Genomic DNA, 25,755 nt, shown 5'->3' on the forward strand with positions numbered 1-25,755 from the left:
CCAACAAAAATCACATGATTATCTCAATAGATGCTGAAAAAGCCTTTGACAAAATACAACACCCATTCCTATTGAAAACACTAGAAAGTATAGGAATAGAAGGGGTTTTCTTAAAAATAATAAACAGTATATATCTAAAACAATCAACAAACATCATCTGCAACGTGAATAAATTAGAAGCATTCCCAATAAGATCAGGAGTGAAACAAGGATGCCAATTGTCACCTCTATTATTTAACATTGTACTAGAAGCACTAGCAGTAGTAATTAGAGAAGAAAAAGAAATTGAAGGTATTAAAATAGGCAATGAGGAGATCAAGCTATCACTCTTTGCAGATGATATGATGGTATACTTAAAAAATCCTAGAGAATCAACTAAAAAGCTAGTGGAAATAATCAACAACTTTAGCAAAGTTGCAGGATGCAAAATAAACGCACATAAATCATCAGCATTTCTCTATATTTCCAACACATCACAGCAGCAAAAGTTAGAGAGTGAAATTCCATTTAAAAATCACCCCAGACAATACAAAATACTTGGGAATCTATCTGCCAAGACAAACACAGGAATTATATGAACACAACTACAAAACCCTTTCCACACAATTAAAACTAGATCTTAAACAATTGGAAAAACATTGTCTGCTTGTGGGTAGGACAAGCTAACATAATAAAAATGACCATCCTACCCAAATTAATTTACTTATTTAGTGCTAAACCTATCAAAATACCAAAAAACTTTTTTACTGAATTAGAAAAAACTATAACAAAGTTCATTTAGAAGAACAAAAGACCAAGAAGATCAAGGGAAATAATGAAAAAAAAAAATATGAAGGAAGGTGGCCTAGCAGTACCAGATCTTAAACTGTACTACAAAGCAGTAGTACAAAACAATAACTCTAGTCCATCAATAATATGGAATTGCGTCTTAATCAATGATACATGTAAAACCTAGTGGAATTGTGCGTCAGGGATGGGAAGGTTTGAGGAAGAGGGAAATAACATGAAATGTTAACTATGGGAAAATATTCAAAGTAAAAAAATATATATTTGGAAAAATAAAATAAATTAAATTAAATACACTTGAAAAATAAAGACTAGCCAAGAGTTTAAAATGAGGAATGGTGTAAGAAATTATGAAAAAGGATTCAGAGAAATTTAGAGTGAAGTGAGCAGAACCAGAAAATTTTATAGAGCATTAGAAAGTAAACCAATTTTAAGACTTAAGAACTCTAATCAATGCAAAGATCAACCATGATCTGGAGAAGTGATGATGAACAAACTACCCACATCTCTAGTCTTGATAGAGAGGCAAGGGACTCCAGAAATAAAATAACGTACATTTTCAAATACAATCAAGATAAGAGTTTGTTGTTTGACCTTGTTTATCTATTATGAAGGCTTTGTAGAAGTTTTCTCCCTCCCCTTTTCCTCCATTGGCAATGTGAGAGAGAGAAAGGAAATGGCAATGGCAACGCCGTAACCAAGAAAAATTTTAAAAAAGAAAAGAAAACTAAAAAAGAAGAGTGTCACTGAAACAATTTTTTAATATACAGGAGAATAGGCAAGGCCAGAAAGAATCAGATATGTAAAGCTGCTCTGAAAGCTATTTGGTTGAATTTATGATCATTTAAAAACTAAAGAAAGCTATAGCTATACATCATAACAGACATGCAGTTGCACATATAATCTTCTTCCATTCTGTTTTGTGTATGAAATTGACTGTTTAATTTTTAGTAGATTCTGAATTAAAAAAAAAAAATTTAAGGTACTTTAAATAAATGAGGGTCTGGAGCAAAATCTGTTAGCTTCAAGTGAACTCATAAAACAAATTAAAAAAAAAGCTGAAGTAGCAATCATGGTTTCAAAAAAAGCAATAGTGAAAACAGACAAGATGAAAAGAAAAGAAAACCTATATTATGTTTAAAAGCACCATTAATAATGGATCAATATGCTGAAAAAATGGCATCTAAATGTTTAAGGGAAAATATAATTAACTACATAAATAAAACAGAACAAAACAAAGAAGTTAGGATCTGAATAGAACTTTAGAAAAGTTAGATATGATAAACCTGACCATTAATGAACAGAAATAAAAAAGAGCATTACAACTATATATAGCACTATTATAAGAATTGACCATGTGAAATTGGACATGAGAATCTTAAATACAAATTAAGTGATAAAATGGGGCTTGAAGAATAGTTCCAAACAATGGAATACTTTAATACTGTATTACTAAAGAATAAGTGGGTCAAAAAATAAATCATACAAACAATAGATAAAATTGTATAAAAGTATATTTCAACAATAAAACAATATACCAAAAATTTTGGGATACAGTCGTTCTTAGAGGAAAATTTATACTCTTAAACATTTTCACAAATAAAAAACTAGATCAATGAATTAGGCATGTAATTAAAAAATTATAGAAAAGCAACAAATAAAAAAACCCAACTAAAAAAAAACTTTTTAAAGGGGGTATCAAATGGGCAATGGGGTAGCTCACTGGATTTATGGGGAGGTCCTTAAATCTGGTCTTAGACTCTTCCCTGCTGTGTGACCCTGGGCAAATCACTTAACCCCCATTGCCTAGCCCTTACCATTCCTACTGCCTTGGAGCCAGTACACAGTATTGACTCCAAGAAGGAAGGTAAGGGTTTTCTGGGGAAAAAAAAGGGAATCAAAAGCAAAACAAAATTATTGAACCAAAAAATCTAAGTGCTGTTTTGGGAGGGAAAATAATTAAATAGCTAAAACTTTTAACTACTCCCATAAAAAAGAAAATCAAAGAGCCAGTATCAAAACTCACAATGAAGGAAATTATTATACACAATTTTGACCAACTGCATCCTAACAAAATTAACACTAATTTTAATTAAATAGATAAACATATAATGATAAAACATGAGTACCAAAATCATCAAATGTAGGGAATTTAAATAAACCAACAAAAGAGAGAAAAATTGATCACAGCACAAATGAACTCACAAAGGGAAAAAGAAACAACTTGGAAGGAGATGTATTTACAAGTGAATTTCATTTAAAAATCCAAATAATGAATTCCATGATTATATAACTATTTGCAGAAATTGGAAAATTTAAAGATCCTGCCAACTTCATTGCATGAAAAAAAGAAAGAAAACTACTGACTAATGAATCTCAATACAAAGATCCCAAATACAATATTAGGAAAAAGGCCATAGTAATATGTTAAAAAGATAATATATAGTTATCAAATAGTATTTGCAATAAAAGCACTGTTGGTTCAATAAGGAAAGCTATAAAATGTAATATACTTTATATTATTATAGTAATTTTTAAAAAAGGCAGATATAGACTCATATTTAAAAAAATATGATGCTGTTGAAAAATACATATTGTATACACAAAAATAGTGTAAATGGATCCTTCCTTAATAAGAGAAAAAAAGATCTAAATAAAATAAGAGTTAATCTATTTAAAGGAGAAATATTTGAGGCTTTTAAGTATCAAAATTTATTAAGCTAGTTTGCTCATTTTCATCACAACTGTTTTGTATCTTTTTAGAAATGAAAATTATAGTAATAAGAGAAGATGTTGTGGAAGTAAACACAGACAAAAAGAAATAAAATTATCTTTTTTTTCTAGATGGCATGAAGGTCCATCCTAGAGTCACATAAAATTAAATTAAATAATAAATGTGGGGCAGCTGGGTAGCTCAGTGGAGTGAGAGTCAGGCCTAGAGACAGGAGGTCCTGGGTTCAAGCCCGGCCTCAGCCACTTCCCAGCTGTGTGACCCTGGGCAAGTCACTTGACCCCCATTGCCCACCCTTACCAACCTTCCACCTATGAGACAATGCACCGAAGTATATGGGTTTAAAAAAAAATAATGTTAGCAAAATATAAAGAGTTTAACAAATAAATAATCAGCCTTTTAACACATGAACAACAAAAATTACCAGCTGTAAAAGATAGGAAGAGGAATTCCATAAAAAAAACCACAAGTATTGCACATGTTAAATATATAAGTGGCTTTTGTGTGTTTACACATAGGAATTTCATGACAACTGGAAAACACTTACATAAATAACTGCAGATATTAACTGTTCATGGTAGTGCTGATTCAATACAACAAAAATGGCAATGAACTAAATTTGCTCACTTATTTAGGGTCATGTGAATCAAACTACAAAGAGTTTCTTTTGAGAACTACAAGAAATACAAGTCATCTGGGGGAGCATACTCTCAAGAATATCAAAGAAAATAATGAAAGAAACTAGGAAAGGAGCATCAGATTTCAAATTAAGCTAAAAGATAGTAATCAATAATAACTATTTGATACTGGTCAAAAAACCAGAAAACTGAGTAGTGGGAAAGACTACGAACACAAGACTTGGAAGCAAGTGAATATGACTCAATAAATCATAAGATCTCAACTACTGAGGAAAAGGCTTATTATTCAATAAAATCTTCAAAGAAAACCAGAAAGCAGTCTGGCAGAAAATAGGTTAAGATTACTATACCATACTGTGTATCTATGTATGTATGTATCACACTAAGTTCCAAAGAAATACCTATATCTACTGTCAATGTAAAAAACCATATTATAAATGAATTAGAGCAGCAAAATTGGAGTTCCCTTCACAACTATATATAGAAGAATTTTTTTGCCTAATCAAGGAATTAAGAGGACCACAGGAAATAAAATGGATACTTTTGATGACATAAGATTGGAAGGCTTTTGAACAAATAAAATTTATGGAGTTAAAGTTAGAGTGGTAAAAGGTGGGAAAAAATCTTTGCATCAAGTAAAAGTATGATATCCAAATTACATAGAAAGGACTATTTTACAAAATCTTCTGGGAAAACTAGAAAGCAGTTTGGGTAGAATTTGTTAACATTTTACACTGTATATCAAGACAAACTCCATCAACAATATTTAATTCTGAACATCTTCAACTAATTATCAAGAACTCATAATGAAACATGCTATCCATCTAGAGAAAAAGAAGTGGTAGATTCTGAGTATAGATCAAAACATTTTTTCTCCCCCCCTTTTATATCGGGCACAGCTAAGATAAAATTTGTTTTGTGACTCTATGTCTCTATGTAGGGCTTTGTTTTTCTTGCCTTCTCAGTTGTGGGGGAGGGGGGAAGGAGAGAGGGTTAAGAAGAAAAAGAAAATTAAATACTGACAAATTTAATTTTTTAAAAAATTTAATAAAAAAGAGTGACAATACAATACTGTTGGTGGGGCTGTGAATTAGTCAAATCATTCTAAATAACAATTTGCAATGTGGGGGGAAAAGTTCATTATTAAAAAGTAAGGTTCCATATACATTGAAGTATATTTATGTCAGTACTTTTCTTTGTTGTAGCAAAAAAACGGAAACAAGATCTATGCCTATGAATTTGAGAATGGCTGAAAAAGAGGAAGGAAGGAAGGAAGGAAGGAAGGAAGGAAGGAAGGAAGGAAGGAAGGAAGGAGAAAATCAAATAATTAGTATCGAAAATGAAAAAAGGATGAAATCACCACCAATGCAGTGAAAATTAAAACAAACATTAGGATTTTTTTTGCTCAATTTTGCCCAATTATATGCCAATAAATCTGACAATCTAAATGAAATGGATGAATATTACAAAAATAGAAATAGAATAAATAATCTCATCTCAGAAAAAGAAAATGAACAAACCATCAATGAACTCCCTAAGTAAAAAATTCTCAGGACCAGATGGATTCACAAGTGAATTTTATCAAACATTTAGAGAACAATTAATCCTCAAACTACATAAACTATTTGGAAAAATAGGCAGAGAAGGAACCCTACCAAAATTTTTTATGACACAAATATGGTACTGTTACCTAAGCCAGGAAGAGCAAACAAAGAAAGAAAATTATGGACCAATTTCATTAATGAATATAGATGCAAAAATTTTAAATAAAATACTAGCAAGGAGATTACAGTAATATATCACAAGTATCATCCACAATGATCAGGAAGGATCTGCTTTACACCAGGAACGCAGGATTGGTTTAATATTAGGAAAACTATCAGCATAATTGGCCACATCAATAACCAAACTAATTGAAATCACATGATTATCTCAATAGATGCAAAAAAGCCTTCAATAAAATATATCACCAATTTCTATTAAAAACACCCACAGGTATAAATGGGTCATTCCTTAAAATAGTAAGTAGTATCTACCTAAAACCTTCATCTGCAAGTATCATCTGCAATGGGAATAAGTTTGACATCTTCCCAATAAGATCAGGAGTGAAGCAAGGATGCCCATTATCAACTCTATTATTTAATATTTTACTGGAAATATATACTGATGCAGAGTGAAACTAAGCAAAATTGGAAGAATATTTTACCCAGTAACAACAATACTGTACTGTGATGATCGATTGTGAAAACTTGGCTACTCTTAGCAATGCAATGAACTGGGAATATCCTAAAAGATTTGTGATGGGGAATGCTATCTACCTTCAGAAAAAGAATTATTGAAGTTAGATGGATGTGGACCAAAGCATAAAATCTTTCACATCGATTTATTTATGGTTTTATTTGGGAGCTTTGGTTTTATATGAGTGTGCTCTTATGACAACAATGATCAATATGGAAGTGAGTTTTGAATGATTAAAAAAACAACCTTTTTGCTTTTTGTTTTCTTACCTTGTAAGGTTTTCTAATAAATTTCCTGAAGTATGGTTTAATAAATCTTATAGGTTTCTGAAATCCACCTGTATGAATATTCTGAAATTTTGAAAAACTGGAGTTCTGATCATTCCTGGTCAAATGAAAGAAAGAAAAAAAAATGTTAAACTTTTTTCAAAACAATTTTACTCATCTTCAAAAGTAGGATATGTTAGAGATGTTCATAATTTAATATAATACCTTACTTTTCTGAAATAACCACAAGAGTTTAATAAACATGTAATCAATGAACCATACTGGGCAAAGTTAACTTTTCAGAAGTTAAAAAAAAAATCAAACATCAAGTTCTTAATCTTGGCCATTTTTGATGAAAATCTTTCTAACATTCCTAAAATTTTTCTGACTTTTTAAGATGCTGAACAAAAATGTAACCCTTTTTTGAGGACTCAAGATTAGGCTTATGGATATCAATTTTGATCCTTGATAAAACAATGACTGAAACCTCAGGAGCTGCCAAGAGTTGTTCACAACTATATTAAATATCCTAAGATGGCTGAGATTTTTAGTTTTCTCTTTCCTCATTATCAGCCTGTCAAGATTTGCTTCAGGTAGTAGGATTTCAACCACTAGTAGCCCCATCTCCTCGCCCTAGTTTTTTAGGATTTTTTGTCAAATGAGAGTAAATAAGCTCTCTATGACAGCATAAAGGGTTCTAAGAAAAGCACATGAGTTTTGGTGTATAGATTTTCATATTTTTTTATGGGTGCTGACAACATTTTTTCTTATTACTTTTTCATCCTCTTGGTTATGTACAGCAGAATTTTGTCTAAGGCCACATTTGAACCCAAGACCTGCTGGCACTCTATCCACTGAGACACCTAGCTGCCTCAATACTGATATTTTACCATCAATGGGATCAAAGAGCCTTCTGAAGGATAGGAAATTATTCAGATGGAAGACAGCTAATAGACATTCTGAGAACTTGTTCAAGAATATTTAAGTTTTGGTTTAGGATTCTAGAGGGCTAAGAAAAGTACTTTCTTTGCAAATATAAGGTGACAAAGGAAGCAAAAAGATAAGAGTAAGATTAAAAAGATGAAATGAGAAGATGAACTGATGAACCAGGATATGATATAAATGTAAGGTCAAGAATAGACTGCTGTAAAGACTATCCTCAAGGTCAGCTGGTGAGCTCCAAATCAACTCAACATTCTTATTCCTGTTTTTCCAGGGAATAGAAGATGACTTGCTATAGGTCTCAATGTAGCCCTCTACATAGTGTGAAGATATCTACAAGTTTTATTATATAATATTGGTTAGCCATTTAATAGTTACGTAATATGTGGGTGGTTATCATAGTGAGACAACCTCAAAAAGAAGAGGATTCCTAACCACCAAGAGCACCTGTTACCCAAGAGCACATTCTGGCTTCCCAGGTCAACACTGGTATTCCAGGGAGTGGTAGGCTGTACCAGACCTCTTTCATCTCCTGACTCCACCCACAGTCCCCACCAAGGGCTTTCTTTAGAACAAGGAAGGCATCTTTGCCTCCTGGCAGGGCTCTTCTACCTCTGCCTACTATGAGGTGGGTTTTCTTGGATCTACTGAGGCACAACACATGCCAGAAAGACTGAACCTCAAGGCATACTTTGAAGAAAATAATCTCATACCTCATAATCAATCACTATCCAACAATTAATGCTTTACCTGGACTCACTGCTAAATGTTAGCATACTCTAAAATCCTCTTGCACACAATTCATCCCACTGATAAATCCTCAGTTGCAGATTCTTATCTACCTTCACCAATGTCTCACTCTAGATTTGTCTCCCCTTTCCACCATGCACTATAAAATGCCTACACAATAAGCTAACTTTTCTTCTTAAACCTCTTTCTCATTACTTCCATTTTTCTGACCCTCATTAATACATGGCTCTGTCTAAACAACAATGCTTCTCCCCTGAACCTTTCCCGGACTAGCTATACTTTCTCTTATACCCAGTTCACTCATTGGTCATGGTAGGGGAGTTGAAATATTTTTCGCACCCAGTTGTCACTTCTAGAAACTCTCTTGACCACTATCACTAAATAATCTCTCTTATCCAAAACTCTTATTATACCAGGTACCGTGACAATTTTTTTAAAGCAAAAATTGTCTTGTTTGATCCTCACATTTCACAACTGAGGAAACAGAGGCAGTCGGAGGTATAGTGACTTGCCCAGAGTCACTCATCTACTAAGTACCTCAAGTCTTCCAGACTCCAGGCCCAGTACTTTATCCACAGCACCACTTTTCCTAGGCCACATTCGTCTACTAAATCCAAGATTTTGGAAACAGTTAGGTAAATCAGTGTTTAAAGTACTGATTCAGCCTGTGTGAGATTTAGCTGCATTATGAGCTCAATTAACAAGGAATAATTTAAGTGCATTCTGCTCCACTTTTTAGCTACTAACCACAAATCAGGCTGATTCTGCACCAGTCACATACTCATCTCCTTCCCAAAGGAAACTTTGAACTCTATCCCAGATTAGACATTGTAAGCACTTAATAAATATTCATCCACCCAATCTACCTACCTACCTATAGTATGCTCAGTGCTATTTCTTGCTCCCAAGGGCCTTATGTTTTGTTGGGGAAAACAATTTTTAAATTCAAACAGGTAAATGCTGAGTATGAAATCAAGAAAGGTCTCATGTATGATGAGGTGATACTGAATTTGACCTTTGAGGGGATTGAGAGATTTTAAGAGAGTAAAATGAGGAAGATTTGCATTCCAAAGAATGAGAACTATGCTAAAACATGAAAACAGGAAGTACAATGTTATATCAAAGGAACAGAAAAAGAAGGGCAATTTGGCTAGAATACACAGTGTATGAAGAGAAATAATATATATATATAAAAATAAACCTGGAAAGGTAGGCCAATCAAAGGAAAACTGTGAAGACCTATAAATATCAATATAGCATCTATTATGTTCCAGGCACTCATCTAAGATCTGGGAACACGATGCCAAAAAGAGAAACTATTTTTGATCTGAGGATGTTTACATTTTTGTTTCCTTTAAAAATTTTATTGGTACCTTTTGTATCAAATTACCCAAGAGTGAGCCTGAGGAAGTAGATGGGAGTGGTCAGGAGGACCTGACTTTTAATACTACCTCTGATACAAGTGCTGTGTGACCCTGGACAAATTACCTAGGCTTTAGTTTCTCCATCTGTAAAATACAAATGATGATAGCAGAAATCACGCCTCACAGGATTGTATTGATCAAATGAGATAATAAATGTGCAGTAATACTTAGCTATCCTTTGAGGCAGGGGTCAGCAACCTTTTTGGCCATGAGAGCCATAAACGCCACATTTTTTAAAATGTAATTTCATGAGAGCCGTACAGTGCCTGAAAAAAACTTGACTTTATGGCTCCTGCAGAAAGAGCCATATCTGGCCCTCAAAAGAGTCAGATATGGCTCGAGAGCCATACGTTGCCGACCCCTACTTCGAGGGCTATAAGTGATTACTATTATTACCCTGTCCAGGTCAGGCATCCTTTGTAACAAAGAGGATAAGCGAAAGAGGAAGAGAAGAAAGTAGTTTAGTAAAACTAATAAACATGAAACCAAAGCTGATGGGCCCAGTGGATAGAGCGGTATAAAAGAATAGATAACAAAAAAAAGCAGTCAGTGAGAGTGTGGCCTAGAGGAAAGCAGAGCTGAGCAAGGGCAAGAAGAGGGAAGGAAGAGAAGACGTTCAGACTGGACATGCTTCTTCATTGTGGCAAATGGAATTCCAGAACAAAGTATAGAGTATCCTTTACTGAACTGTCATTCATATCACACACTCTCCCCAACTGTGGGTGTTCCATAAGGCTCTGTGTTGGGCTCCCTTTTCTCTCCAGTCTCTTTTGATGACTTCATCAGCTTCTCTGGATTTAATTATCATGGTTCTATAGATGATTGACAGATCATCAATCAAGTATCAATCTCTCTTGAGTTTCAGTCCTGCTTCAACAATTGCCTAATACCACATTGCAAACTAGATGTCATAGAGACAAATTCAAACTTAACTTGTCAAAAAATGAACTCATTATCTTTCCCCTAAAATCACACCTCTTTCAAATCTTCCCTATTTCTGTAAAGTACACTACCATTTGTCTGGTTTCCTCTCTCTCTCACCCCAGGCAGTTGCTAAATATTGCTGTTTCTATCTCCAGGATATCTCTCAGATCTCACCCCTTTGCTCCACAACTTCAGTTCACACTCTTATTATCTCCTTAAATAATCACAAAAGCCTCCTAATTAGTCTCTCCATTGCAGTCTATCTTCTTCTACATTAAGTTTTAAATGATTCCCTTTAAGGGCAGATCAGTCACTTTCTCTATTCAATAAATTCCAGAGTGTCTCCTTGTTTGTTTGTTTGTTTTTTAAACCCCTGCCCACCATCTTAGAATCAATACTGTGTATTGGTTCCAAGACAAAAGAACAGTAAGGGGTAAGCAGTGGGGGTTAATTGACTTGCCTGGGGTCACACAGCCAGGAAGTATCAGAGGCCACATTTGAACCCAGGACCTCCCACCTCCAGGTCTGGCCCTCAAGCCACTGAGCTACCTCCCTGCTTCTTTGCTACTGTTTCTAAGATAAAATATAAGCTCTTCTGTTTAGCTTTTAAAGTCCTTCACAACCTTGTCATAATCCTTTTCTCTCTCTGGCCTCACTGATTAATTATTCCCCTTCTTTATGATTCAAAAAACATAGCCTACATTCTGTTCCTCACACATGACATTTCATCACACATCACAGATACCTTTGCCCTCCTTGTAGAATCTTCTTCCTTCACAGTAGTCAAAGCACTTTCTTATCTGAATTCTTTCCTCATTTCTCCAACTGCTAATGCCCTTCCTTACTCATCACCTTGTTATTTTTCTTGTAAATAAATAAAAATTTACTGTGTAAATACATATACACATATATATGTTCAATGCCTATAAACAACACACATACGTACCCCTTCCCTGATAGAATTTAAACTCTTTGAGAGAAGAAATCTTCATTCTTTGTATTTCTACTAGCATCTAGCACAGTATCTGGCAAATAACAAGCATTTAATAAATACCTGTTGACTGAGAGTACATGCAGTATTCCTTACCCCTGGTCCTCTATACATATAATAAAGGGAGGAAGCATTCAATTTCTTTTTTTCTCTTCTTTTCATTTACATTATTGTAATCATTTGTGTATATTATTTTCTTGGCTCGGTTTACTTTATTTTCCATCAGTTCCCATAAGTCTTCCCACGTTTTTCTATTATCTTAATTTCTTTTGTTGTAACAATATTCTACCTAATCTTTTATCACAATTCCTCTATCAATGGGCATCTAACTTGTTTCTAGGTATGGGCTTTCTACTCTAAGTCCTGCTTTAAATATTGGTGTACATACAATAACTTTCTAACTTCCTTTGTAAATATGACTAGGAAAGGGATCACTGGGTTAAAGGTACAGATAAATTCATTAATTTCTTAACTGTAAATTGTGAAGTGGCTCCTTCTAGAAAGCAGTATTTGTTTTTAATCTAGAAAAGACTTAAAATGTGAACTTTGCAATCAAGTAAGTTGTGTTTTAAAATCCAGCATATGAAAAATCTAACATAATATAGCATAATATATTAAAATAAGATTTTATTACCAGAGGGAAAGTTCTATGCGATCTGTTCAAATACTAAACTTATTGCTCTTAGTTCCTGCTAGTAGCAAAGAGGTTGAATGTTGAGACCTAAAGAGATCTAGTATTTTCTAAAAAATTCTGAAAGTCGTATTAACAAGCACTTTCTCTGCTTGGACATCCATCCCATGTCTTCTTTCTTTTTTTGCTTAGCAGACAGAAATTCTTAATTTCTAAGAAAAAATTCTAAGACAGAAGGACAAGGGCTAAGCATTTGAGGTTAAGGAACTTGCTCAGGCCCATAGCTAAGAAGTGTCCAAGGGTCAGATTTAAAGACAAGTCCTCTGGACCCCAGGTTTGTAACTGTATCCATTGTGCCACCTAACTAGTTCCAATCTATATTTACAAAAAAGTATTTTTATTGACGCTTTTTGCTTATACCAGTACTGACTATCCACCTTCCCCCAATGAGTTTTTCTTTGAAACAAAGGAAGAATAATTAAGCAAAAGTAGTCAATGAAGTAAATTTCTCGGTCAACAATGTAGACAACATTCTATCCCATTTTATCTCCAGTGAGAGACAGGAGGTAAATTTCTTGTTTCCTCCAGAGCCAGTTTTCTTTTTATTGTTACAGTTATCATACATGTTGTTTTCCTTGATCCTCTTATCCCACTCTGAATTTTTATGTCTTTCTATGTTATTTCTGAATTCTTTATATTCTTGACTTCTTATGGAGTGATGATACTCTGTTACACAGAAAGATCAGCATCTGTTGAGCCAGACCCCAAATCAATGGGTTCCTTTTTTGTTTCCACGCTTTTGGCTCTTGCTACTATATAAAATACTGCTCTAAATATTTTGATATATATGTGACCTCTCAGGTCTTGATTCTGATGAAGTATATGCCTAGTATTAGACCTAAGAATGACAAGATTTGTACATGACCTCTATGACAGTTAAGCAACAATCATTTATAGAAAAAGGAGCTTAAAAGGAGGTAGAATATGGAGGAATGGGGGTACAGTTCAAACCCAGAGTCAGAAACAGAGTCCAGAGGAGAATGAAATGTGGTTGGCATAGGTCCCCCCACAAAATGAGAGAAACTCACCAAAGGAAGGCCAGAAGAAGTTCCAGGATGAGAAAGAGGAGCCCCTTTCCCAAAACAGATATACTCAATAGGGTTATTGTGAGAGTCAAAAAAGGCAATGTATGTAGAGCTTTTTACAATCTTTAAAGTACAGTTAAAATGTTAGCTAATGTAATTAAAAGCTTTTTTGATTACAGAGTAGAAATCACACTGCTAGACACTGAGAAAATATAAAAATGAGTAAAAGATGGTCTCTATCTTCAAAATGTTTATAATTTAGTAAGTAAATAGACAGGGATAAAAGTATACCAAATACTATGAAAAATCCAAAGAGAGATCACTTCCAGCTAGGGAAAGGGAGATGCTTCCTTGAGAAGGTAAGAGTGGAGCTCAGATGTCAAATTTATAAAACAATTATAAAACATTTCAAAGCACATTGCAAAAACAATGAAAATTATCACCACAAAAATCCTCACTGAACAAATATTGTCTACAAGATAGTAAAAACTATTTTTTTATCTAAAAGAAAACTGATTACCTTCCTATAGCTCTGCCTATGTGAAAAAACCGTTCATCTTCATTCTGTAATCGTTCTTTTCTCCTTCTTTCAATGTCATGTCGAAGATCATTGGGATCTTCTATTACTCTGAGCAAGGCCTGAGAAATGATGATGGAATATAGTCCATTATACTATTTCTTTTGGAAAAGAAGTTGCATGTAACATCAAATGTGCTTTGTAAAAGCTTATTTTATTTATTTATTTTAAAACCTTACCTTTTGTCTTAGAGTCAATACCATGTACTGGTTACAAGGCAGAAGAGCAGTAAAAGCCAGGCAGTGGGGGGTTAAGTGACTTGCCCAGGGTCACATAGCTAGGAAGTGTTTAAAGCCATATTTGACCCTAGGAACCTCCCCCCTCCCGTCTCTAGGCCTGGCTCTCAACTCACTGAGCCACCCAGCTGCCCACTGTAAAAGTTTATTTTAAAGTAATTCAACCAATAAAACTAAACCATTTTTCTAAGAATCATACCCACTTACCTGTCCTGGTTCACACTTCACAGTTCGCTCATTCTGTAGTTCTGCTAAAGACATATCAATTCTTCTGAAAAAAAGATATGACAATGATTAGTAGAAGTACATCATACACGGAAACATTCTTTTAACACTATCACCAAATTTAGAATAAAGTTGGTCTATTTCAGATCTCATCCAAGGAAATTTAAATCACTGAGGTATATAAAGACTTGGATATGAGGTTGTTTTCACAGCAGGTTGGTGGTTCTTTGGCAGGAATGTCCAGGGCAGTAGTATGGTGAGGCAATGATGCTCTCATTTACTAATCACTAAACAGGAAGTAGAACTAATAACTAATTAAAGTTTAAATCTCAAGTTTTGTGGTGATTAGTGTTTCAACCCTAAAGTAACCTACCTGGCCACAATGAATGCAGATAGCAACTTGCTTTAGCAAGTGATATTAGATGAAGACTATTGCTTGATCTGCCTACTCTCAGTGCTGCTATTTCTGACAATCTAAAGCAGCATATTTTCAATCAGATTCTGAATACCTCATTGATAACTTCAACAGGCAAATAATACTGAGAAAGAGAGAAGTTAGGTCTTCCGAAGTGACTGCAGTTCTCTGATGCTAAGCCAACAGTTTCTCCCTCGCCCCCTCAAAAAAAAAATACAAAAGCAAACAAACCCCCAAAATCATTCCACATGAATAGATTGCATTCTGCTTTGGAACAAGCCACCGAGATGTATAGAGTATATCCTTTCAAACTAGCTTATAACTAAGAATACAGATTGCTTATTTCTTTAACCTTGAGACCTCCCCCCTGCCCCACACACTTCTTATAAAAGAATAAGAAGAAGTGCCAGAGCCAATATGATACATTGAATGCCAAAGGGCTTGCCACATGAGCAGTAGAATAATGATATAAGTTTTCAGGCATCCAGTGGCCACAACTTGACACTACTCTATCCCCACCTAGGTTCGCAAGGGCTACTTTGGTCTAGCCAATGAGCAAACGTCACCTCAAACCCCTAGTATCAATGAGTTCACATAATAAAACACAAAAAGATACATAAAGCTGTGTAGATCTAGTCCTGTCCTATCAAAGAAAACGTACAGAGACCCAGAGTGAACAACCAAAAACAAAGGGGAAGATGCTCAGCAGCACTTTCTCCTTGATTTTTTTTGCATTTATTCCCATAAATTAAATGGGAATATTAATATTAAATTATTTACCTGTGAATTTCTGGATCTGAATTCATTTTAATTTCATTTATATCAGGAACTTGTGTATCTTGCATTTTTGAGAAACGTTCATGTAGAGTAAGATCAGAAGATGGAAAATAATTTGCTGGAAAAAGATAAGTAGTTTTATCTTACTATACAACTGACTGCACTTAAAAGATTAAATATAAACATACAAAATAGGGCTCTGAAAATAACAAAAAGAATGTTTTTTTTTTCTTCTTGAAATTGTGATCTTTGTATCCCTGAAACCTAGAAAAAGTGTTTAGTGCACAGTAGGTGCTTAATACCTGCTTGTTAATTAATTACTTCACTAATGAACTGGCAATGCTGATGTGCTACTCAAATTCCAATGCAAAAAAAATAAAATGTCCCCTTTTCATTATTCCAAGGATTTTTATACCCATTTGTTACTATCATACATGGCTAATAACTATAAGGGAACAGAAAGACAAATTTTCGCAAGATAAGGGATCTCTTTCCTTTGGAATAAAGTCTACCCACGTCTAAGCAATAAAGACAAAACTAACTTCCTTTTCTGTCTCTTGTTAAACAAGACTTTTAATTTATTACCAAAATTTGAATCCTAATGAAAAATACTGTATCTTCAAATGCTTGTCTAAAATAAGGAACAGAAAAATGACATCTAAAAGAAATTAGCACAGTGTATAGATAAATGCTAATGAATAGAGAACTCTAGACTGACAGGTGATTTTTATAAGTAGTTCAAAACAAGTTAAACTATATTACAAATTACAGACATAATTTAAGCTCACATAATGACACTTTTCTGTCTTCTAAGAACTTCTTTTGTAAATAAAGCCTTTTGACAATTATAATCTTTTTAACTGAATGTAAAAGTGAAGAGACACCTCCCTAAAACACTAATAACAGAACACTGCTTCAGCAAATTTTTCAGTAATTCATCCTTTCTACCCTGGGACCACTGCCCCAACATCACTACCATTATTGGTTCCGTCTTATCCCAAGATCCAACCCCCACATTCTGTCTTGGAGGATGACAAAATAAAGAAATCCAGAGTTCATCATCATTAGTATGAGTGATTCAGAGGAAGCCTGTTTGAATTAGTAATACTGTTTATCTTAATACATACACACATACAATATATTGCATTAACTTATTTTTAAAGATCATCAACTGAAATAGTTAATTTTCTTTTCATTTATCTGTAATTCTTGGAGAATGAGCTTTGTTCCATTTGATCAATTTTCCAAACAATTTGAAACGAAATTAATAGTAGGACTAGAATTTAAGAATTCTTTGAAGAACCAAGCTGAATCAATTGACACAGTATAGTTTTTTAACCAAGGCAAAGAAAATAAGAGCTAAGGTAAAAAAAAGTGCTTTGTTTCTTTTACTCTTACTTTCTAATGTTTTACATGATAACACATGCATAACCCAGACTAAATTGCTTGCCAGCTCTAGGAGTGGGGAGGGCAGAAGGGATGGAGACAATTTGAATCATATAACTTGGGAAAACTCATGTGAAAATTTATTATATGTAATTGGTCATAAAAAAAAACCCTTACTTTTTGTCTTATAATTGATCCTAGTATCTGTTCCAAGGCAGAAGAGCAGTAAGGGCTAGGCAATTAAGATTAAGTGCCTTGCCCAGGGTCACACAGTTAGGAAGTCTGAGGTCATATTTGAACCCAGGACCTTCCATATCCAGGTCTGTCTCTCAATCCACTGAGCGTCCTTGTTGACCCCCAAGTAAAATTAAAATACAATTTTTGCTCCAACTGATATACCTGCTTCTTCTAGGGTTAAAGGCTAGTTTGTCTGAAAAACTTTGATGGAAATCTAGCTAAAATGCATGACACATCTCTCTTTTTCTTTTTAAAGGTGTTTTTCATTTCAGAAGTGATTTCACTAGTATAGAGAATTCTGGGGGAGGCAATTCCTCCAACCAGTGCTTATCAATTATTCTTCAACTTAATAATCAAGAGTTTCCTAGGGGCATTGAAATGTAGTAAAAGTTCAGGAATTAGTGAGGGGTAAAACCTGGGTCAATCAGTAATTTATCCATCCAAGTTTTCCTGAGTCTGTCTCTTTCAAACATTCATATAATACTGCTGTCATTTTCCTTCCCCCTTTTGAACAAACAGAATGAACATAATTTAACCTTTTTTTGCTAACTTAGATTCACTACTGAAAAGGTGATATAGTAAGAAAAAAGCATAAGACTTCAAATCAAGAGTTATTAAAGGTTACAGAAGACATTATGATACAATAAAGAGTCAGAAGACTTGGGTTCAAATCCCATCTTTGAATACGGACCTTAGCCTCAGTTTCCTCTTCTATAAAATGAAGAGTCTGGGCTACAGTTTCCTTTTAGCTTTATATCTATTATCCCATGATCTCTGGTCCTCCCTCTGACCCCTTACTGCGTGGCCAAGAGCAAATCATTCACTATCCCTAGCCATCTACATCTATTTAGACTCGCTGCTTTGATTTCAGCTCCCTCCCTCAACACCTTCTAATCTGGCTTCCGAAACCACCACTTGAATGAAATTGTTCTCTCCAAGATTTTCAGAGATCTAATTGATAAAACTGATAAACTTTTCTTAGGCTTCATCTTTTTCAACCTCTTCAGAGTTTCTGACAACTTGACCATAATGAACTACCATTTACTTTCTCTCCTTGGTTTCTGTGACACTGCTCTCCTGGTTCCCCTCCTCTTTTAACTTTACTTGTTCAGTCTCTGTTTTATCATCACATTATCCATCTCCCATTTACCAACAGTGCATGTCTCCCAAATCTTTGTCCTGAGTGCCATAAGATCAACTGCCTGCTACATGTTCCCATCTGGATGTACCAAATAATATCTTACATGCAACATGTCCAAAAGACTTCTTGCCATCTACTGCCACAAATTCAACCTCCTCCATAACTTCTTTGATAAAGTCACCATCATCCTTGTAGGCATCTAAATGAGCAACCTTAGAACCATTTTATAACTCTTTCTCTCCCCCAAGTCTTTGCCAGTTGCTACATCTGTCTTTCCAGCATCTCAGATCCATGCCCCATTCTCCATTCAGCCTTGTACACAACCTTATCAGAATATGTATTAATTTAATTGCTACTCCTATTTCTAGTCTCTCACCTATCTAATACATCTGCCACAAAGCCACCAAGAGTTTTCTTAAGCCTCAACAGCTCCCTATTAATCATGGGATAAAATACTAACTCCTCATCTTAGCACTTAAATTCTTTCATCTGGCTTTTGCCATCCTTTGCAAATTTATCTCATATTATGCCCTTCCCTTTTAACATATTTTATGCTTTGACAAATGTATTTGTCCAAATTTAGTATTCCATCTTCTGCCACTACATAGGCTTTCCTCTCCTTCTGAAATGCACTCCTCCTATACCTTGAGTCTTAGAATTTTTAGTTTCCTGTAAGGCTTATCTGAATGTCCTCTCTTGTGGGAAGACTTCACTAATGCCCCAATTGTTAGTGATCTTTTCTTTCTGAAATATTATATTTACTTACCTCTATAAGTATATCCTTCCAGGAAAAGGTAAACTCCTTGAGGATAGTCCCTAGTATCATGCTTTGCTCAAAGTAGGCACTTAAATGTTCAATGAATGAATGCTTCAGTTTCATTAATTATAAAATGAAAATAATATCTGGACCACTCACCTCACATGGCTATGATGATAAAATAACAAAAGCAAAAGCTATAACTGTCAAATATTAATAATTTCATCATTATTTTAATTATTAATGAATGAAAAAGCATTTATAAAGTGTGTACTACATTTCAGGCATTCTGCTGAAACAAAAACAAATAAGCAATGGAGTCCCTGCCCTTTCTAATAGGGGAGGACAAGAGAGGGGTGAAGGTGGGAGGGGCGACAGTAAAAGGAGCATCTGTATGTGGTGACTTTGTTAGGAATGGCTAGGAATCTCATACAAGCCTGGGTTCCTGGCAGGGGAGGCCCTATCAAAACCACATGTTCCTTGAGTCAAAGTCCAACTTCCAACAGGAAAAAGATTATAAACAATGATGATTTTTTGCACTGCAACATACAGTGATGACCTCAAAGGCTTCTGAAATTCAAATTTTGGGATCTAGACTTTTATACCTTTACTTTTTTGGGTTTTTTTTCTAGTTTTCCTTTATCTTCCTTCACTATCAGTATCTCTCAGCTATTAATTCTTGCTTGTTTTGTGTGCCTGTCTTTATCAGTAATCTCCATCCTCCCAAACCATTTTGAATTTGTAGTTTTTCATCTATTGTGAGAAGGAAAATCAGATAATTAGGTTTAATAAAATCATATATAAAAGACAAATAATTAGGCTCTGTGTAAGGACCTTGAGGGGCACACGGACTTGGCAGCATCTACATTAGACAAAAGCTTTTTATTGCTTTCTTTCTGGTTCCTAGTTGTTTCTGGGTTCCTGGCTAAGTGATCAGGTTCTTAAAATTCTGACTTTCAAAGTATATGCATTTTTTACATGTGGTAATTACCTATCATACATATAAATTTCATTCTTGGTTTTTTCCCAATTAGGATAATGATGAACAATAACAATGAAACAGTATAAAGACATTAGTTTGGGTGAAATGTGCCAGGCTGTATAACTTCATGAAAACCAACAAATACTCCTCATTTTAGCCATAATGTATAACAAACACTAACCTTTAACTTGGTGGATTATTGTGATGATTTCCTGAGTAAATTCTCCCGATGGTTTGTTTTCAACATTCTGTGTTGTGGAGTCAAGATGTTCAAACACTGGATGGAAGTTTTCCTTTTTCCTGCCAACAGTAACCAAATCACGTGACATGTCTCTCTGTGAAATGGCTAGAAGCAGCCCTAGAATAGTTTGCACATATATTTAACTAAAATCTAGAACTAGTTTTTGATCAAAGAACTTGTTTAAGCAAAACATTTGTTATAATAAAAAGACCTTCACTTATAATAAAGGTGGGTCCCTACTATGTCATTAAACAAAGATAAAGAATAAGGAAAACTGAGCTATAAAATTTTTTGCTTTCGTTCTCTCATTAAGGAAACATTAATAATTTTTATCTATAAGTAGACATCTCATTACATAATTCATATTTCCAAATGAAAAATCACAGGAAGTTATTTGTTCAGTTGTTTCTGACTCTTAATGACTGTATTTGGGGTTTTCTTGGCAGAGATACCAAGTGGTTTGTCATTTCCTTCTCCAGCTCCTTTTATAGACAAAACTGAGGTAAACAGGGTTAAGTGACTTGCCTGGGGTCATACTGCTAATAAGTGTCTGAGGTCAGATTTGTACTTGGTGAGATGAGTCTTCTTGACTGCAGGGCCTTAGCGTTCTAGATATTCAACTTCGAATTTTAGTTCTGAGTTTCCTGCTCTCAAACTTCAATTTCAGCCACTAATATTTTGCATTATATCTAGAAAATAATTAACTGATTCAATTTAGTTAAATAGGCTTTTATAAAATACTACTATGTGCTAGATGTTAGGGATACAAAAACAAAAAATAAAGCAGCCCCTCTCCTGTCCAAGGTCCTGAGAATAAAAATATGAACCCTTATAACTACATACAAAATACGTACAAAGTAAATATTAAATAACATGTGGGCAAGGACACAGCACTAACAACTGGAGAAATGGTCAGGCAAGACCTCATGTAGGACTTAGCACTGAACTGAGCTTTGGCCTCCAAGAATCAGAAGTGAGGAAAGAGAGCATGAAGGACAGCATTCCAAGCAAAAAGGCAAATTTGTCCAAAAGTTTATCAAAGGCCTAGGGATGGGAGGTCCTGGGTTCAAATCTATTCTGACACTTCCTAGCTATGTGACTCTGGGTAAATCACTTAACTCCTAATGCCTAGTCCTTACTGCTCTTCTGTCTTGAAACTCATACTATTAATTCTAAGACAGAAGGTAAGGTTTCTAAAAAAGGTACATTGGAGGAGAATAATATAAAATCATCTGAAAAGCTAAAATGATCACACTGGAAAGCCAGATTATGAAGGGCCCTGAATAAAAAAAAAGAGTAATGTGTATTTTATTCCAGAGTCCATCCAAAATCCATGAAGCTTCTTCCTAAGAAGGAAAACAACTCAGTCATACCTGGGTTTTAAGAAGATCAACTTGATAGTTCCATGGAGGATGGACTAGAGTAGGCAGAGAGAGGATGGAAGACTTAATTAAAGGCCATTGTAATAATCCAGGCAAAAGAAGATGTAAGCCTCCCATTAGGAAAATGTGAAAGAACAGAAAGGGACAAATATGCAAAATATTGAGGCATAATTAATAATTTATTTTTAATTTTTTTGCTTTTGATTATTCATTTAAAAATACATGTAATAATTTCCACTTAAGTTTTCTGAAGTTATATGATGAACATTAGAATTAACAACTTAGTAACCAAATGGATGTCAGAAATGTAGACAAGTAAAGATATCGCGGTGACTAGAAAGATATCAATCAATACCTTCAATAAAAATTGTGAAGGGGACAGATGGTTGGCTCAGTGGATTGAGAGCCAGGGCTAGAGATGGGAGGTCCTAGGTTCAAATCTGGCCTCAGACACTTCCTAGCTGTGTGACCCTGGGCAAGTCACTTAATCCCCATTGCTTACCCCCTACCACTCTTCTACCTCAGAACCAATATACAGTATTGATTGTAAGGCAGAAGGTAAGGGTTTAAAAAATGAATTGTGGAGGGAGAAATTAGAGGAAAAAAATCCTGTTTTGGACATGCTGAGTTTGAGAAACCTATGAGAAGACATATAACTAAACATTTTACTTTTAAAGTAATATTTATCTTGTTATTTTTTTCATAAAGTTTATTAAAAAACATTACACAATGATAGCACACATTTAACTAATATCAAATTACCATCTCATCAAAAGGCGAGGGGAGAAAGGGAGAGTTTGGAACTCAAAATATGTTAGAAACAAATGCCAAAAATCATTTTTACATATAATTGGGAAAGAAAAAACATTACTGAGGGGAAAAAAAATTCACACAGTCCTCTTCAGCAAGGGAAAGGAATCTATTGTAGCCATTTAAGTTAAATTCCATTAAGAATTTAATTTGATTTATTAATTAGCAAGAACATTTTCTATTCTTTTTGGAAACTCCAAGATCATAAAATATCTATTTATCACAACTCCTTGATTAATATGATAACTCAACAAGCTAAAGAAAGTTTTCCTCTACCTAAAAGCTAGTCAATTTTTTAAATAGCTAAAATTAAACAAGTTATAATCAAACTAGAAAATTTAATTTTCCTAATAGCTGATGACCAACTGTAAAGGTGATAGAGGTGATATCTATAATCACTTCTTAGACTTGGGTTTTAGCCTTTAATAATACATTCATTGGTAACTATGAAATGAAAAACAATGACTAGGTCTGGAGAAATCAACCCAGTAAGTTTACTGAGTTAATATTTAGAAGGAAATTGGGATCATTAGTATACATGAAATTGCCTGCACTTTCTTATGTATATGACTTACAAATAAAGTATGAAAACACCAAATAATAGCAGCCAAGCAGAGCTTTGGTTATATATGACAGCTATATTTTCTGAATCAAAAGAATACATGGTTACTAACAAAGGTTATTTCTTTTGCAAAACTTCACTGGAAAGCACATTATACTTTCTTAAAATTGGTACTGTCCTAAGAAATTTGGAATATAAGTTAGCACTGTGGGAAATCTTCACCTCAACAGAGTTCCAAAAGTCTGGTTAATTAAGTAGAAGACAAGTAGGAAAGCTAGGTGGCCCAAAGGATAGAGAGCCAGGCCTAGAGATATGAAGTCCTAGGTTCAAATGTGGCCTCAAACACTTCTAGCTCTATGACCCTGCACAAGTTTGCTTAACTCCAATTGCCTAGGTTTTATAGCTAGCTGCTCTTTTGCCTTAGAACTGATATTTAGTATTGCTTCTAAGATAGAAGTTAAGGATTTCTTTTAAAAACTAAATAAAGAAAACAAGCTTTACTATTTAAAGTGTTTTCTAATAAAACCATATATTAAATATTAAAGACTACCCAAAAAGACATGAAAAATCAAATGCAAACACCTATTTGGGTATCTTCCTAATCCTTCAGTTATGAGATTGTTGTTTAATCTAACTCTAGTTTCCTCATTGTCAACCAAAGGCCTATAAAATTGCCCCATAGGAGATATTCACAACAATTTTCTACAATTTCTACAACTAATTCCAAAAGAGGGAATATCAAGGTGATTTAAGGATGGTAGCAAAGTTGGAATAAATTTAAATACAGTGTTGCAATGTGAGTACTTTGAAGAGGACATCATCTAAATGTATAAATTCAAATAAGTTGTTCTTTTAAGTCATTACTTAAAGGTATCAGGTCAGGCCTGAGGTTTGGGTGTAGTTCAGTATCAGAAACTTCTACAAAATTTCTTTAACTGTGGGATTTATATTCTTTTGCAAAAAAGCTCTATCTAGCTTTCTGCTTACCCACAAGGCAAGACAAGAAGCAGAGACTGACAAATAGGGTACTTTAAAGAGAAAAGGACTTTATCCAAAATATATAATTTACCTCCCTTGGCAAGATAAGTTAGCTCCAGATAGGTTCCTATAGTTTTAGAACTTATAACTTAACTTCAGGAGGAAAGCTCCCTTTCTCTTTAAAAATTCTCTATTCCTCAGTCTCTGCTTCTCATAATTTGCAAATACAGAAAAAAAAAATGCACCAATATAATGCCACTGATCTGTGAAGAGACTTGCTGCTAATGAGAAAGAAGTCATTTTTTCTTCTTTCTACATAATTCAATATAAGTTTTGGCATACCATTTCCTGACTTTTATAGGAACATAAAGAGCTTTAGAAAGGACAAATATCATCTAGTCCATGAAAGGGACAGTTTCAGAGAAACCTGGTAAGGCTGGTATGAATTCATGCAGGGTGAAATGAGTAGAACCAAAAGACCAACTTATACAATACAAAATTGTGAAGACAAGCAACATTGAAAAACTTCAGAACTCTGATCAACACAATAACCAACCATAATTTCAGAGAAACAATGAAGGATATTCCCTACCTCCTAACAGAGAACTGAGGGTGCAAAATGATATGAGCATTTTTGGAAATAGCCAATGAGGGACCTTTTTTCTTTTTTGCTTGATACATATTTGTTACAAGGGTTTTCTTTTCCTTTTTCTCCCAAAGGAGGAAGAGAGGGAGGAAAGGAGAAAAATAGATATTTGTTCATTAAAAATCTAATCCAAACAATCTTCTTATTTTATAGATGACGAACTGTGTCCAGAGAGGCAGTCAATTGTCTCAAGTCACAAAATTAATTATTGGCAGTCAAGTTTCAAATCTAAAGTTCTTAATATGATACACTGAAAAAAGCACTGGATTTAAAGCTGGAGGATCTGGTTAAAATCCTAATTATTTAAGTTGCTAGTTGTCTGACCTTGAACTAATACAGTAAGTACATTACTTCTTTGAGCTCTAGTTTCCTTATCCAGGAAATAAATAAGGATTTATCAATGAATCTCAGTACCCACCAATAACTTTCATAAGAATCCCCCACAAACCCAATGAATGGTTATTGGGACTTCTCTTAAAGATCTTTACCACCCAGAGCAACCAAGGACAGCTCAAATACAAATAACTAATTCAACCGGCATTAATAGTAAGCACCTATTAGCTATGATCCTTCCAACTCCAAACCTATAATCCCAGGATTCAAAATCCAAAGCTTTTCTTTTCCATTATGCCAGTGATGGGCAAACTTTTTAAAGAGGGGGCCAAAGGAAAGGAAATGCTCATCTCTCGGTCTGTTTCTAAGGCAACTCTTTCCAAGTTTCATTGTATTGTATCCTACTCATTGTATCCGTCAGATTAGGAATAATGTCAGGTGGCCAGATAGAACATTTCAAGAGGCCACATCTGGCCCGCAGGCCATAGTTTGCCCATTGCACTGCACTATGCCATTAAATAAGCATCCAAAAGTCTCTCAGTAGCCATCTCTTAACAGTGATTTTAGTAAATCTAAAACTTGTTCTCCATATAAAAATCCTAGTTAATCCTAACTTTTAGCAACATTTCAATATAAAGTAACAAAGTGTTTAAACAGTAATTCA

At 34.4% G+C, this 25,755-nt stretch overlaps 1 protein-coding gene across 1 annotated transcript in view; it reads right to left on the bottom strand.

Annotated features, from left to right (window-relative positions):
- Nucleotides 1-25,755, bottom strand: part of BCLAF3 (BCLAF1 and THRAP3 family member 3) — an 83,698-nt gene that overhangs the window by 29,103 nt on the left and 28,840 nt on the right. Inside the window, exons 6-10 of the mRNA XM_044670135.1 lie at nucleotides 20,321-20,474; nucleotides 15,640-15,754; nucleotides 14,427-14,490; nucleotides 13,927-14,045; nucleotides 6,662-6,777 (exon numbers count right to left, since the gene is read on the bottom strand). Coding sequence (XP_044526070.1) covers nucleotides 6,662-6,777; nucleotides 13,927-14,045; nucleotides 14,427-14,490; nucleotides 15,640-15,754; nucleotides 20,321-20,474 — 568 coding nt within the window. The remainder of the gene's footprint in view (nucleotides 1-6,661; nucleotides 6,778-13,926; nucleotides 14,046-14,426; nucleotides 14,491-15,639; nucleotides 15,755-20,320; nucleotides 20,475-25,755) is intronic.

Source organism: Gracilinanus agilis, chromosome 3 (assembly GCF_016433145.1).
Source record: "Gracilinanus agilis isolate LMUSP501 chromosome 3, AgileGrace, whole genome shotgun sequence".
Taxonomy (NCBI): domain Eukaryota; kingdom Metazoa; phylum Chordata; class Mammalia; order Didelphimorphia; family Didelphidae; genus Gracilinanus; species Gracilinanus agilis.